This window comes from Phaenicophaeus curvirostris, chromosome 2, assembly GCF_032191515.1.
Source record: "Phaenicophaeus curvirostris isolate KB17595 chromosome 2, BPBGC_Pcur_1.0, whole genome shotgun sequence".
In the NCBI taxonomy this organism is placed as follows: Eukaryota; Metazoa; Chordata; class Aves; order Cuculiformes; family Cuculidae; genus Phaenicophaeus; species Phaenicophaeus curvirostris.
Window position 1 is genome coordinate 49,467,888 of NC_091393.1, and position 16,065 is coordinate 49,483,952.

At 42.9% G+C, this 16,065-nt stretch overlaps 1 protein-coding gene across 11 annotated transcripts in view; it reads right to left on the bottom strand.

Moving 5' to 3' along the window:
• Positions 1–16,065, bottom strand: part of NHSL1 (NHS like 1) — a 179,715-nt gene that overhangs the window by 91,584 nt on the left and 72,066 nt on the right. The window contains exon 1 of one of the 11 annotated variants that reach the window (XM_069851990.1): positions 8,740–9,566. The exons of 9 other annotated variants lie outside the window; for them this stretch is intronic. In XM_069851990.1, coding sequence (XP_069708091.1) covers positions 8,740–8,944 — 205 coding nt within the window. In that variant the 5' untranslated portion in view covers positions 8,945–9,566. Of the gene's footprint in view, positions 1–8,739; positions 9,567–16,065 lie in introns of those variants that run through there. One more of the 11 variants, XM_069851996.1, reaches the window with a different exon arrangement.

The window sequence follows — 16,065 nt, forward strand, 5'->3', positions numbered from 1 at the left end:
TAATTATACCACAACAGTCACTGATGATCCTAAATCTGAAGGCAGACTAAGTAAAAATTGTGAAGAAAAACAACAGGCAATCCAACAGTTTCAACCTGCCACTAAAATGCCTTTTCTTAAGTTGTAGTAAAATAATAATAATTTAAAAAATCATTATTATGCAAGGGTTGTGCGTGTCAAATGATCTTTGATTGATGGATACAACAGGGCTTTATCAGTAATGTTTATTTTAAAACAAAACGAAAAGCCCCTTGCGGGCACTTTCATTTGCCCAGTCACCCGTGCACTGCTCCAGAAAATCCAACAAGGGTACCATAAGTTGATATGGGCTTGCTCCTGCAGACTGTCAACATCAGTTTCACTAACCCAGATAACAACAAACTGCTGAGGAAAGCTCCGAGGTGGCTTCTGGGTAACTGGGAATATCAAAATCACAAAATCACAGGCAGCAGAAAGGACACCTGAATTACATCCCGTTACCATCCCGGCATCCAAAGACAACTGCATTGTTACACATCATCCTGTAAGGAGGAGGAGAAAAGAACAAGTTGTTTCCCAAAATACACGCAGATATGGCACACTGTCACCAAATACAGAGCAATGGACTTTCACCAAAAAACTCCCCAAGGCTGAAACTCACACCAGACAAACACAGAGAAGTCAGTTTCTCTTCTGACCTAAGGTGTCCAACCGTGTAGGGATGCCATCAGTACTAACTGGGGAGCCGTCTTCATTGACATTGTCAAAAAGCTTACCAAGCAGACTAGAAATAGTTCACTGAACCACTGTGCTAATACCAGCAGTACTTTAAGCAGTTCTCTTTTGATTTCAAGCTATGGGCCAAAATACACCCAAATCCTTGAAAACAATGCCATGAATTGGCACTTGGGCATTTGCTGTCCTTGGGTACTAAAGTGAATCAGCACTCTCCTCAGTAATCCTGCGCAAATCAGGGTGGCAGAACAGTTTGTAGGTTATTACTGCTTCACCTTGTGTTTCAATGGGAAACATTCCTGAATCCCCACCTGTTTCATCTTTTTCCTCACTACAAACCAGAGACAGCCCCAAGGCATTTTCTGCCATCATCCTTGGGGTAGGAATGCGACTGCTTCTTCACTGAGGTTCCAGCACGTGTGTGAAGTGTAAGCACAGAGCAGGGAGAACAAAATCAGTTATTTCTCACTTGACCTGGTTAATTTAATAGATTTTGCTGTCTTCCCCACAGTCCTATCTGAATTACAATCTGCTGGAGACTGCAAAGGAATTGTAGTCCCCTCAATGTTGGTCCAGCTCGACCATCTTAGCCAGCCAACACTGAAAGGAGTTGTGCTGCTGATCACAGGGAGTCTTCTCTAGCTCAGGTCAAGTTGGCTACGAGTCAAATGCATAATTTCATACCTGATTCTGCCACTGCATATCACAATGACCTCATTTTCATTCTGAAATTAAAATGCCATATTTACTGTGTATGGCATTGCATGCATTACTTGAGGCTAATAAAACAGAGTTAATAACTCCTGGATGAAAGTTTCCATGTAAGTGTACTGCATGCTGTAATCAGTCACCCTTACTCATCAGCTCTTCAGCAGTCTTGACTGCAAGGGAAACAGACAAAAGACTCCATGGAAATTACAAGCAAGTACAAACAAATTCCAGTTTCTAAAAGGCAACAGACTCCCCTATTCATTAGTTTCTATACTTATTTCAGGCATTGAAATGAGGCATGAACGACAGAATCGAAATTAAGAGCCTGTTTTTAACATAAGTCTCTCTTTAATTAACATAGTCAGTATTGAGCTGCCTACAAGAGTGTGATTCAGAGTATTAAGCCATGAGCATCCCTGCTGCATTAGGGAGCAAAATCTACATGTGTAAAATTAAAACAAATCCAAAGGGAAGTAAGAAAATTCACGTGCAAGCACGAAGAAAGAGAGGCAGCAGGCAATGGGAGCAGGTATGATGGGCCCTGACCAGCAAACATGTGCTGCGTGCACTCAGGTACACGATGCCCGGTGGGCAAGTGCTGTTCCCAGGTATAGCAGTGGGGAGGCCAAGCCGTGCCTTCCTCCAGCAGCCATCCCTATCAAACATGACCTGCCAACTGGCAAGCATGGCTTCTTGTACCACGAGTAAAGGACATGGCCTACAGTTCATGTAAGAAGTGGGAAGAGGGGTCCTGCCTCTCCCTTCCCTCCCCTTCCAATATACATGTGCATTTTTAGTATGCAGCTGCATTACCTTGAAGAAACTATGAGTGGGGATAACTTCTGTTTAACATCTCCATGAACCACTCTTAAGCAATACGCTGCCCTCTCATTCCTTCTACTTCAGTGTTTGATTTGACACCGTCAAAGCGACTCTACCAAAAGCCTTCTATGCACTTCTCGCATCTTTTTGTTTTAAGTGAATGGACAAGTGATACACCAGTTGCAATGCATTTAATTCACAGCTCATAACTGTCTTGGTACATTGCAAGTTCATCAAGACTCAATGTCCAGGGGATCCATCTGCTTCAGGGAGATAGAGCGCCAAGCAGAAGCTGCCATGCCATATGTAAGGGAAACTCTAGAAGGAGCAGAGGGAGTGCATATTAATTACCTTTCCTTGGGATGGAAAACACACCGTACTCTCCTATGCCCCGCATACATGCTCACATGCTGAAAACACATCTTATAAAGAAATCATAAGCGCCTAAACCTTACAATTTTATCAAAACCACTTCAGGTTAGGCTATGGAAGAATAAACTACACAAGTTATACACAGAGTTTCTTTTTCAATTCCCCAGGAAAAAAAAAGAAAAAGGCAACAAAGGAGTTTCTACCTACAAGTGTGAAAGAGAAGCTAGTAGATAAATTGATAGGTAAATGTCAGCAAAATAGCAGGTAGATGGAAAACCTAGAGTTCAATTTCTTTATTTTTATTGAGATTCTGCAGCTTAAAAACAAGAAGAAAATTTATTTCAGAGTTTAAATTACAAACTATAAAATCCACCCTTTTTAATTGTTCTAAATATTGTAATAGAAGCTTAGTACACCCTTGCAAAATTAATTCACTTTAGTCATTAAACCACATGCTTAACCTTTAACTTCGCTTTCTTTTCGTTTGTAATAGAGATGGGAGAAAAACAAGTAGCTGTAATATTTGCAATGTCCTGCCAGAATGGTGAGCTATAACCATGCTGGAGACAAAGTCTCCTCAGTTTTAGGGGACAATTCACAAAACTGTTTGCTAACAACTGCATGGAAACAGAAATTTTCATGTATTTTGTTACTTGATGAGCAGTGCATAGAAAAACACATATAAGGCTTTGTTTCAGCTCAAACAGTGCATACAAAGTCTCACTGGAAAACGTCCAGTCTGCTTCATAAAAACACAGATAGCTAAGAGGAAAAACATCTATAAAGGGAGAAACATGTACCCTAAGTTCTCAGCCTAAGGATTAGCTGGACTTTAGAGGACACAAAGAGTATCTTGAGAAGAAAAAGTATATAAAGTGTATAAAAGTACATATAAGTGTATACATCATGAAATATTACTTGAAACCATTCATAAAGGTCAAAATGATACACTCTCAGAAAGAAGGAAAAACAGCACCCTGTACATTTCATCACTGCAAAGAAGCGCTCAAAGGACACACTATTTTGTGAAGGGTGCTGCTCTAGCTACAGTGCTAATCCAAACATCAAGTAAAGCTAAATCACAAGACAACTGCATTGTGATGTCTTTGTAACTTTAAAAACGCATAATTAAGGCAGCTGCTATTCCATTTGCTTGCATTTCCCAAGACTGTAGTCTTCTACAGCAACCAGACAAAAAACCTCTTACTGGAGTTACTCTGCAAGCAAAATTCAAGGTGTGCAAAAGCAGTTAGGGTCTCTCTTTACAGCAGTGATTACACGTCTCGGACATGGCACAAGGACACGAAAGGCTGAACCCACAAATAGTTACTGATGAAGCTAAAGGACTTTAAGCGTTAAAAGAAAGTTTCACATTTAGACTGTTTATGCAAGTAAAAAAAAGGGCATTCCACACACCTATATGAAGAACCAAGACTTGGCCAGCAGAAAGCCAGCGGCTGCCACTTGGGAACTGTGTTTGATCAGTCTTTAAAAGACTACAGTTATCTGAGAAATGAGGTTTCTCTGACTAATGACTCCAAAGAAGTTTTCCAGGTAGTACACCCTGTAGTAAAAAGCAGCCAATGCTTTTGACTTTCTCGTGAGGTAGAAAGGTTGGAAAGTGACCGAGTGAAATGGAGACAGCGTGTAAAAAAATCAGAGCAATAAGCAGGGATGGGAGCTGGGGGGAGAGGGAGAGAACCACCCTGCCTGGGTAATGCATCTTTTGATGCATTTCCACCTGCAGCCAGACCTGACTGCTAACTGTACTTTCTCAACACCTGGCCAGAAGATCACTGTTGGAAGGAAATAACAGGGGAAATCAGGTCACTAGCTCAGGCATATTTAACTGCTCCAGAGAAGCATCTTCCCTTTCCCTGCAACCATGCCAGCACAGTGGGGTGATCAGAAAGATCAGCTGTGAAGGCAGCACTGCTCAGAGCTGCTGTCACAAGCTGTCATTTTCCAACCTTCAAAACTGATGGGAATGAAGAAAGGAAACAAAACAAAACAAAAAGTCAGCAAAACTCAGTAAGATGTTCCGATACTGAAATGTAACTAATCTTTCCTGCAAAAAGTAAATATGAGAGATCTGTACCATCTCTATTCCAAGTTAACTTGCTATGTCATACTCATGTTAAACAGCACAGGCACATGTGAATGACGGTTACATACTTCCACATCTTGGAAACCATTTGCAATGCACACAAGAACCTTCACTTCAGTTTCAAAGAATAACTGTCCGTTTTCTTTCAATAACGTGCTTTTTAAAGGAAAAAACACTCTGAGGTTCAGCCTGAAAACATCTGCGGGCAGGAGCAGCACACCACCTGTGTGTGTGTGTTTACACGCCTACCACTGCAGCTCCCACACAAACAGAAACACACTAAGATGTGTGGAACAGCCTGTGAACCAGGATCTGCTTGTTTTTCCAAAAACCATGAGCAAGCAAACCAGACTTGCTTCTAGTAAGAATTTTAAGCTCAGCCACCGCCAAAATAAAAAAAAAAAAAAAAAAAAGAAAAAAGAGCAGGCTGTTTGCTGGGTTCCCAGTGAGCATACCAGAAATAAGCTGTGCCATTAGAGACCAAAGCAGATGAAAACTAGAATGTCTACCAACAAAAAGCTTGGACAAAAATTGATGTCTGACTGGTCCTACACCTGTCTCTTCAGAGCAGCTGTACTAACAGCCGGCATCAGTGCACAGGTGTTTTCTGTGAGGGAAACCAAGCTGGTTTCTGTCATCCACATAAGTTATGGAGCACTGACAAAGCTGCCTCATGCACCCCCATGACCCTGCTCAGGCAGCTCTGTTGACCAAGGCAGCAGCAGAGCAGCTACACGACCCAGAAGGCTAGTGTTTGCCACTCCAGTGGCTTTCAGGGGACGCACAGCCCCAGTCAGCAGCACGCTTCAGCAAAGGTACCTTGGTAGCACTGCCCTGACACCCCACACACGGCTGCATGAAGCACAGTCAGCTCCATGGACTAGGTCTGTAAGAGGCTGGATGAATTCAGATCAGCTCCGGCCACACTGACCTGCCCTTTCCCCTTGGAGCAACCTCTGAGAATGCCGGTAACAGAAAGGGATAAGGAGTGCCCGCTCAAGAGAAAGGTCATTTGGAGCATGCACAGGAAATTTAAAAAAAAATCATTTCACAGTTATACACATACTCCAGCATCAAGGAAAATGCTGCCACCCTAAAAAGTAAAAAATCTGAACTAAAAATTCAAAAAAAGAAGAGACAATAAGATTCGTTTTTCTGAATAAGAGAAGGATGAAAGTTACACTGTGCTCTCATTTCAAAGGTCCTTCAGCTGACTAGGGAAGAAGAGGGCTGAGCAAGAAATGTTTCAACCAACTCAACCTTTATTTTACTGTCAACTTTTACAATCTCTTTTAGTAACTCCTTTATCAAACGTGAAGTCTAATGGGTGCTACCAGTTCCAAAACACTTGGCACTACTGTGACTTTGAAAAACAGAGCAAAGCAGCAGCCATTGACTTGACTTTCACAGAAACAGAGCTCAGCTGTGCAGGACATCAGGGTGTAGCCCAGGTTCATAGTTAACGTTTACTTTTTGTTTTTCTTGCTCATTTCAAACTGACAAATCTAACCAATCTCGCTGTTTTCAAGTTCCCGTTTGTAGCCAATGCAGATTAGCCACTTTGCTGGCAAAATACCACACAACACATGCTGCCTTGTGCCTGTCACCTAGCAGCCCTGTGGGAATGCAATATGAGACGGGAAGAGCAGTGAAGCGGCAAAAGAATAAGAGGTTTAAAAAGACAGGAAGAGAAACAGCTCAGAAAGAATAACACCAATTCCTTCATTTCCACTTTCTGTTAATGCTCCCTCCTTTGCTTGTACAGTTAGGTGAAGAAAAAGGTAGAAGAAGGGCCTGTGATTTGTCAGGCTTACCTTTTTACCAATTTACCTGAGGAAGAACTGGAGGTAGTATTATTCAGATAGATGAAATCTTAATAGTTTTCCAGCTAATTTAAAACAAACAGTCTGGCTTTCTATATAAAACTACCCATCCTTCCAGCCTGCTGTGCATCCCATTTCTTTCTAGTCTGTGCTAGTTTTAAGCAGTGCACCAAAGCACCAAAGGCAATACAGTTTTGGACCCTTAGTTTTATAAAAGCTGGCAAGCAGTAATGTAACAATTCAATGAAGCAAGCTAATTCAAGAACACAAGTATTCATTTATCACACGTTTTGCCTTTGAACACAAATGCAAGACATTGACTCAGCCAGGTACCAATACTCAAACTGCTCTAACACCGTGCAAACCTGACTTGCAGCCCTAGGTGAAACACTCAGATCCATGGTAAGTTTCTACTGCTCAAGTATATAAGCCAAACTCTCTTCAGCTCTGGCATTCCCTGCCTGTTTGTCAGCTCCCTCCAAGCAGAACATCCCAGTCAGATAGAATTGCACAGTTAGACTTATGATCCAGGCAGATTTTACAAGAAGAGCTAAATTGTACCCCACAAAAGGGAAATAAGACCTGCATAATCTATACCTCCCTCCACCTTCCTTTCAAAAATGATGTATTGTCATCTCCACTATAGGCAGGCAGGGAGTCTTTCATAGCTTGCTGCCCAATTATGGGAGGAATTCTGCCCTCTCCCTCCTGCCTGTACAATGGGCTCTTTATGTAAATCACTCAGAAAAATTAATACACAACTAATCCATCAGTAAAGCTTCCTTTCCCATATCTGTTTTGCGATAGGAGTGTGGGCTAAGGAAGACAGCATGAGAAACCTAACGGAAGTTACACAGTGACCAACAGCAGGACGGTGTGGTTCTTCAGATCCACGGTATGTAAGATCCCACAGGCGTTCGAAGTTTATTGGACACTGCTGTGCGATATCAACACGCTAGCAATCAAAAGTAAAAATTAGCCACTGGGTGCAAATGCAAACACCCTTTTTAGAAGCTTTTCAGCAGCAAAAGGGGTTAACAAACCATGTTCAAAGCACAGATTAAAATCGTCTCGTAGTGCTGGGAGCAAGGCACAAGCACATACATCCTGTGTTAGTGTTCCTGCATCCAAGCCATTTACTGAAACCACAGTTTATTCTGACTTGGGAGCTGAAACGTGGAACCAACAGCTATTAACTGCTCACAGAAATAAAAATTCCTTTGAATTTCAAATGCCCTTGTAAAGCCTGCCTGCTCTTACAAAAGTGACCTTATAGGAGAATTGAGTCAACCTTACACTTGCCGTTAACAAACTATTGCTCTAGCAGCACTACAGAAATTACAACCAAATCACTTTATCCAGTATTTTTCACACAACACACAGATGCCACTGCCTACCAGCCAGTAAATGCACTGGTAACAGTAGCTCACCATCTCAGAGGAGCAAAGTTCTGGAATTTATTTTGATTTATGGTAAATCTGAGGCATGCTTAAATAAGTACCTGTCAAACCCCACTCAAAAAAAAGAAAAAAAAAGAAAATTAACACAAAAAGTAAAAGTACTTTTTAAAAGTCTCATATAAAATATACTCCGGGTTTGAGTATTTCAAGGGTTGCCTCACAGCTGCCCAGCTCACATCCTAGATCTCCATCCTCCTCTCTGTGGAGCAATTCTCATCACCATCCCATCATCTGTTTTACTCTGCATCTGGGACCTCTTCTCAGTCTGCTCTCATTAAACAAAACACACTTAAAATTTTCCAGCAGGATCATGAGGCAGTCATCCAAAAAGCCACCCAGTCTGTTACAAGTGGAATCTTAGATGGCTTTTGGTACTGTATAGAGAGGATAGATTCCTCCAGCACCTGCCCAAAGGATCTACCATGAGTGACTATTGGCTACAAGAACCATAAACAATGCTTACCTACACACCACACAATCAACATTTTATGTTGCCCCATTAGGAAATTAAAGGTTTCCCCTGTTCATTACTGTAAGTTTTCACACAATTTTAACCCCCCAAAAAAACTTGGCAATGCAGTGTTCTGCCTAGCCTTTTGCACTCCCCTTCTCCTCCTACCCCACCTGCAGCTCCCACAAGGCACCGGGACCCGAGCAGCTGGACAACAGCACAGACCAGGGGCTGACACAGCAGCAGCAATCACAAAGGGTTAAAGAGAAAGCAAGTCACCGTTTTTCTGCTGACTCCTGTAGGTCCAGTTCTCGTCATCCTCATCTACCTGCTGCACGCACATGGAAGAGAGCTCACCATCGCTGCGGAACAATCTCTTTGTCTGCCTTGACAAGGAGGAAAAATTTATCCAGCTTACAGCACGTGAAAGGGAGCCTGGGTTTTGTCTGAGTTTGAAAGATCTTGAAACACACTCCTTTTTCATTTTCTTTTAAGCCAGTCACTGGCTTTCGTTCTAAATAGACCTTTCTGAAATTGTTCCTGTCCCTTTTCCCAGTGGTTTTCGTGGGAGGCTAAACAATTTCAATACCACTTCCGTCCAGATTTCTTCTCGTTGCATTTAATCCTGTACCAGTACGGGGGTAGGTCACCATGCCAGCACAGCTCCCCTGAAGCTGTTTTGATACAGCACTTAGGAAGCTGCCAAAGAAAACAAAAGGGAGAAAAGCAGCAGAAAGTGGCACCTTGCAGCAGCTCAGACAAGCATGTAGCGGCTGAGCAGAAAATTGTACTAAGGCACGTGTTTTCCCCATTCTCCGCTGAACAGCAAAAAAGGTAGCTTCACTCTTCTCCCTGGCATCGCTCCCCAGGAGTACGCATGCAATTCAGTCTTCTCTTCCAGCTCATCGAAACCAACTCACAATGGGGGAAAAGCAAGCAGAGATCAGGCTCCAGCATGGCACAGCTCAGGAGGGACGATGGACTCACCACGCTTCTGCCTCCCCATTCTGGCTGCCCTGCTCTCCCCTAGTGAAAAGCCTGGTGGAGGAGCTCCAGAAAGGCTCTTCTAACAATAAAACAGACTGCGTGGCTATCGCTTAGGATTAGAGTGAAATACGATAGGCTCGCTCTCCTAAAAACATGACCGCAGTAGCAAAACTCCTCCTTTCTTCAGTCAGCTCGGTGGCTGCACAAACTTCTGAACCCTGTGTGCAAAAACAAAAAAGCATTTGTGTACCTCTATGGGCTTGGAGAGAGGAAAAACAAAATTCTGGAGCTTGTAAATTGCACAAGTATCCTGAACATAGTGTGCCCCTGTAGCTGGTGGTACATTTAAAAAAATAAATAAATACAAGTGCATAAAGACAAACCAAATCTGTGCACAAGCCAACATTTTCAGTGACCACACTCCCACCTGTGTGACTGCAGCTCACAAAACAGGTTTCATTCCCAGCTGTGCTACGTTCCACCACCTTCTCTTTAAACTAGCTGGAAAAGGCACTCCATAGCATGAAGGTTTTAAAAAGTCAGGCACTACTGAAAGCTGCTGCAATGCCAATCACTTCCCCTACATGCCAACATCAGTGTTGCTTCCAGGAGGCAGTAAGTCTGGAAGGGACTGAGGAAAAGACAGCATTTTAAATCAGACAGGAGTTGGCAATACCAATGGCATCCCAATACACGTGGGTTTTGACAGGATTTTTCACCAAGAAGCAAGTTGACAGAACCACAGAATTTCTACCCTGAAGCAAAAGTAGAGACTTGACTGTATGAGATACCAAATAAAGTCAGCTCAGTGAATCCTCAAGGAGATAGTGGTAGCAAGGAATACAGGGGAAAAAAACCACAAAATCTAAACTAAAGCCCAAAAGAAGTGCCACCTATCTGAAGAATAATCATTAATGCCTTAAGATCCTAATGGCTGCCGATGATATTAGCAAAAAATAAAAGCAGCTTAAGAAAACAACAGTACAGTGTTTTAGCTCCTAAGCTGTCAGTGCAATGTACACTATTGCAGAACATGCCTCAATCCCCTGGCAGATGCTCTCCCAGCCCTCTGGATTCTGCTGCACAGCCTCTTCAAAACCATTAAAAACAAAGGCTCTGTCTTTTTCTGAAACTTATGGTTCTCTGACTCATAATAAGAGGATAACATTTAACCCACTGACTGGGAGGCAAAAAGCTAAGTACTGTATCAGATTACCCTATGAATCAACCAGGCACACCAAAGTGACCTTTGGCTCCTACTAACACAGCACAATGGGTTGGCCAACTGTCTTCTGTAAATAATTTAATAGGCTGCATTTAAATTGAGCTCGCTTGGCAATGCAATGCATAAGTACATACACAAGTCTTCCACCACTTCCCGAAGTCAGCAGTGGTGTAGTAGGGTTAGGAACTGGGGGTTGAGGGGGTGCACAAATCAGAGCACATAATGCTAACATTTGCTTTTCTTACTATGTCATCAACTCCTCCTATTTTGGAGGGTTTTGACTTAAAAAAAAAAGATATCATCCCCCATCTCTGATGAGACAAGACTTGGGTTTCTACTGTTTGTTTTGGTTTTATTCTTTAGACCTCCTGCTTAAAAGCAGATTTGAAGAATATGAGGTGACATAACCCAAGAGACCTAAACTCTGGAATATCCATTTGGGGACAGTCCATGTCCAAGAAGGAAGGATTTAATATAAATACCAAAGACTCAAAGTTAGCTTATTGTTTCTTTTGAAAAAGATCATTTAAAATTAGCAGTATTGCCAAGTACAAAGAACCGTAAGCTACCACAGCTGTTACTGGCTAAATTATACACAGATAGGTAGAACTGCAGAATCATAGTCATCTCTCCGTGGTGCTACTTAGGAACAGAATATTAGAGAAACCAACAAGAAGGAAACCCTTTCATGTTAACCTAAAATACCAGAGTAAATCGCAGTGATCTGCCTGGAGTCTTGGCAGCAATTTGGTTTTAGGGATTTTCCTGACCTGTCTGGAGCTCTGCCTTTACATCATGGTGCTGAGTCACAACTTGATCATGCTAGGGTGAAAACATTGCTGCGGGTGATTTACCACAACATTTCCCCTGTTACTGTAAATACAAAGTGCTGCAAAGCTTTGCTCAGAGTTTGGTATTATTATATTTCACTGCAGGAAAAGATGTATCATGATACTGTCATTACCACAAAATGCTTTTCATTTGTAGGTGACTAGAAGGTTAATACCAGCCTACATTGTTGCTCCCATGGATCAAAAGTTGCACAAGATCATGAGGAAACTGTGATTACCATTTGAAAAACAACACATATTGAGGCATTAACACCAATGGAAATGCAGGTTAATCCATGCTTTAATCAGTAGCCAAATGCAAGACCAAGGAGAGGAAATCTCAGCATCTGACACACTTTGGCGGATTAAATTTAATTTTGTAAAACACTTTACAAAACCATGTAAGAGAAGCAAGGTACGCTTCTAATAATCTTAGATAATTTTGTAACCTGTTTTCTCCCTTATGAAGTCATACAAGTAAATAGGCTTTATATTTTCCATGTTACGCATGCAAAGATTAAGGCAATTTTTTTTATTTACTTTATACAAGCCCACCTTGGTAAAAAAACATGAAGGAATCACGTAAGACAACACCCAGGGTTTGAAGTAGAAAGCTAAATGGGTTCCCCTCCCCTTTTTTTTTTTGTTTTTAGAGGTGAACAAGAGCAAATATGCATAGCCTCACACACCATCAGGATTTTTACCATTTATCACAATCTGATCATCAAAGAATTCTCTAAAAATTGTTAAGCAAACACACATACATAGCTCACAGCCACTGCTTTTTCCTAAGGCCCACAAACAAAAACATTGTTGCACAGAAAAGGTTTGAGCTTGATGTAAAAACTAACAAAACGGAAAGAAAAAAAACAACACCAAAACCCCACAGATGTGCTCTGGTTTTGGCTGGGCTGCCATTTTTTGGCATAATTCACACGTTAAAGCAATTCCTACATTTTCTAGTCTATCATCTCTGATGATTCAACCAGACAGTAACAAGGGTGATTCACAAGTACAGCTTCCTGGGGCAGCCGCTGCTGCAGCAGTCAAGAAGACATCTCTCTCTCAGGCTTCCTGAGTGTTTTCCTTCAGGGGTTAACAACTCATCACCAGCCAGTCATAAAGCCATTTGGATTAAGCACAGTCAAAAGCCCATTGAAAACACCTGGCCTGAAGACTCAGCTTCAACTAGGAAGCTCTTGCTGCTGCCAGTGAATGGTGTGGGGTGCCCAGCAGCCCTGAGGGACCCTCAACCCCATGAAGTGCCCCAACACCACCAGATCCACTACATATAGTCACCTCCGCAGCACCACTCAGCATCTCCAGGCAGAGATGGTGGAAACTTCAGTAGATACCAAAAGCTTGTGAACCTGGCCTCCATCAGAGGTCTTTATTTACAGACTGCCTGTTTCTATACAGGTAGAATCTTAGAAGCATTAAGGTTGGAAAAGACCTCTAAGATCATCAAGTCCAATTGTTAGCCCCAAACCACCATGCCTAAACCATATCCTGAAGTGCTCCGTCTACTCATTTTTTGAACACTTACAAGGATGATGTCTCTACCACTTCCCCTGGGCAGCCTGTTCCAATACTTCACAACTCTTTCAGTGAAGAAATTTTTGCTAATATCCACCCTAAACCTCCCCTGATGTAACTCGAGGCTATTTCCTCTCATCTTGTCAGTCGTTACTTGGGAGAAGAGACCAGCACCCACCTTGCTACAAATCCCTTTCAGGCAGTTGTATAGAGCAATAAGGTCTCCCCTCAGCCTCCTCTACTCCAGACTACACATCCCCAGTTCCCTCAGCCTCTTCTCATAAGATTTGCGCTCCAGACCCTTCACTGGACTCACTGCCCTCCTCTGGACACGCTCCAGCAGCTCAATGTCTTTCTTGTAGTGAGGGGCCAAAAATGAACATAGGATTCAAGGTGTGGCCTTACCAGTACCGAGTACCAGGGGACTATCACTTCCCTGCTCCCGCTGGCCACACCATTTCTGATACAAGCCAGGATGCTGTTGGCCTTCTTGGCACATTGCTGGCTTGTGTCCAGCTGGCTGTCAACCAGCACCCCCTTATCCTTCTCCACCAGGCAGATTTCCAGCCACTCTTCCCCAAGCCTGTAGCACTGCATGGAGTTGTTGTGACTCAGTGCAGGAAACACTATAGGTACGCTATAAAACGTTCACATAGCAAACCTGCAAAGTAATCCATAATCCTGCATGATTACTTACAGCAAAGCAGTCAGAGAGAACAGTTTGGTATTACAACAGGGCCTCAAACTTTCAGTTAAGATTGTGTCCCTTTTTTGTGCAGAGCACACAGTGAGAAACTCATTTCCAATCTGAACTGACCTGAGAGGGGGAAAAAAAAAGTAAAGAAGGAAAAGGATCAAAAATGAAGTTACTTGCCCAAGATCACAAAAAGGGTAAGCAGCAAAGCCAAGAAAAGAAAGTAGGTCTGGCTACCAGCCTCGTGACCTACTTAAATAGGTCCTGTCTTGCACAAAAGGCAATGCCTATTAATTGCTCCTATCACAACCATTACAGAGTCTTTGATTGCCTTAACTATAAATGAACATTTCCTGTCTGTTTTGTTACCTACTTTACCCTTTTGAGGTTTATTTCAACCTAAAAATACACCATACCATAAATAAGCACCTAAAAGAGAAGGGAGTTCTGCACTATAGGACTGCTTCAAGAATCCCATCCACATTTCCAACTTTATTAGGCCCATGGGGAAGGAAAAATAAAGAATAAAAATCAGACTGCAGGCAACCATAGAGGATAAAACACTTTTGGACAGGTGAGCATGATGCATCTGCCACCAGCCCCCCTCCCTTCAATTTCTGTACCCCAGAAGGATTCTATGCATCAAGCGGGCAATATTATCTCCAATTTAATAGCTGTACTTAGCTTGGTAAGGAAATATCCTAAAACCAGGGGGATAGATTCTATAAAGCACTAGGCTAACCTGGCCCTGGTTCTCCCCATATCAGTCGCATGTGGGCGTAAGTCCTGCACAGCCAACCAAACTGTTCTTACTGTGAGAGAGGAACCTTGTAAGGAACACAATCAAGATGCTTGCACAACTTGGTTATTAGCAAAAAAAGTACGGTATTTGTAAGGTAGGAAGAAAGAACACAAAAGACACCCAGAAATAAACGTTGCTTTTCTCTAGAAGAGTTTGATGTCAGAAAAGCCATCAAGTTAACTGTGCATATAACAGCTCCCTGCTTCAACTGGATACTAAGACACTTGCAAGCTTTTGGCTTTGTTAATCAGCACATTTTCAGAACTGATGGAAAAAGGAAAATTTCAGAGAAAATCTGCTTCCAAGTATGCCAGGAGTTCAGCAATCACTGACTGCAGAACAGCTTCAGGTACTGTGCTCTGCTGGGTAAGAATATGATAGATATTCTGAGGGATATAGAAAGAAAGGGATTGAACTGCAATAAGTTTCAGTCTTATCCATACACAGCTGGGTTTCACCTTACAGTAGCCAGAAACTGTTTTTTTAAAATAAAGCGGGTTATATTTATTGGTAAAATAACTCATGTTCTTCCAGCGCACAGGTGTTGACATGAAGCTTTCTGTCATTGTACAATCTAAAGGGATGGGTGACGGGACTTAGAATCATAGAATTGCACAGTCATTAAGGTTGGAAAAGACCTCTAATTGTCCAGTCCAACTGGACAGTCAGAGGTCCATCACCATGACTACTAACCCATGTCCTTTAGTGCCACAAATAGATGTTTTTTTGAATGCCTCCAGGGATGGTGACTCCATTACGTCCCTGGGCAGCCTGTTCCAATAGGTCAACACTCTTTTGGTAAAGAAATTTTTCCTAATATGCAATCTAAACCTCCCCTGACGCAACTCGAGGCCATTTCCTCTCATCCTACCACTTCTTACTTGTGAGAAGAGACCAACACTCATCTTTCTACAACCTGCTCAGGTAGTTGTGGAGAGCAATAAGGTCTTCTTCAGCTTCCTTTTCTCCAGGCTAAACAACCCCAGTTCCCTCAGCTTCTCCTCATAAGATTTGTTCTCCACACCCTTCACCATCCTTGTTGCCTTCCTCTGGACACACCCCAGATCCTCAATGTCTTTCTTGTACTGGGGGGCAAAAACTGGGCACAGGATTCAAGGTGCAGCCTCACCAGTGCTGAGTATAGGGGCATGATACTTCCCTGCTCCTGCTGGCTACATCATTTCTGACACAAGCCATGATACTGCTGACCTTCTTGGCCACCAAACTGCTGGCTCACGTTCAGCCAGCTGTTGACCGCCACCTCCAAGTCCTTTTCTGCCAGGCAGCTTTCCAGCCACCCACTTCGATGCATTCAGGCAATGGAGAAACACTTATAAACTTCACTGGTAGCCCTCCTCCCCAGCACGGCAGGGCGAGACCCCGCAGCTCCCTGCATCAGGAGCTGCCCGGCGCTGCGGGAGGGACCAGCAGGTGGCAGCAGGAATCCAGGCTCCTGCCTCCACCCGCCGGCTGCCAGGGTCTGCCGGAGATGCCAGCAGCTACCCAGTTACCGTGACACACGCTTGCGAGT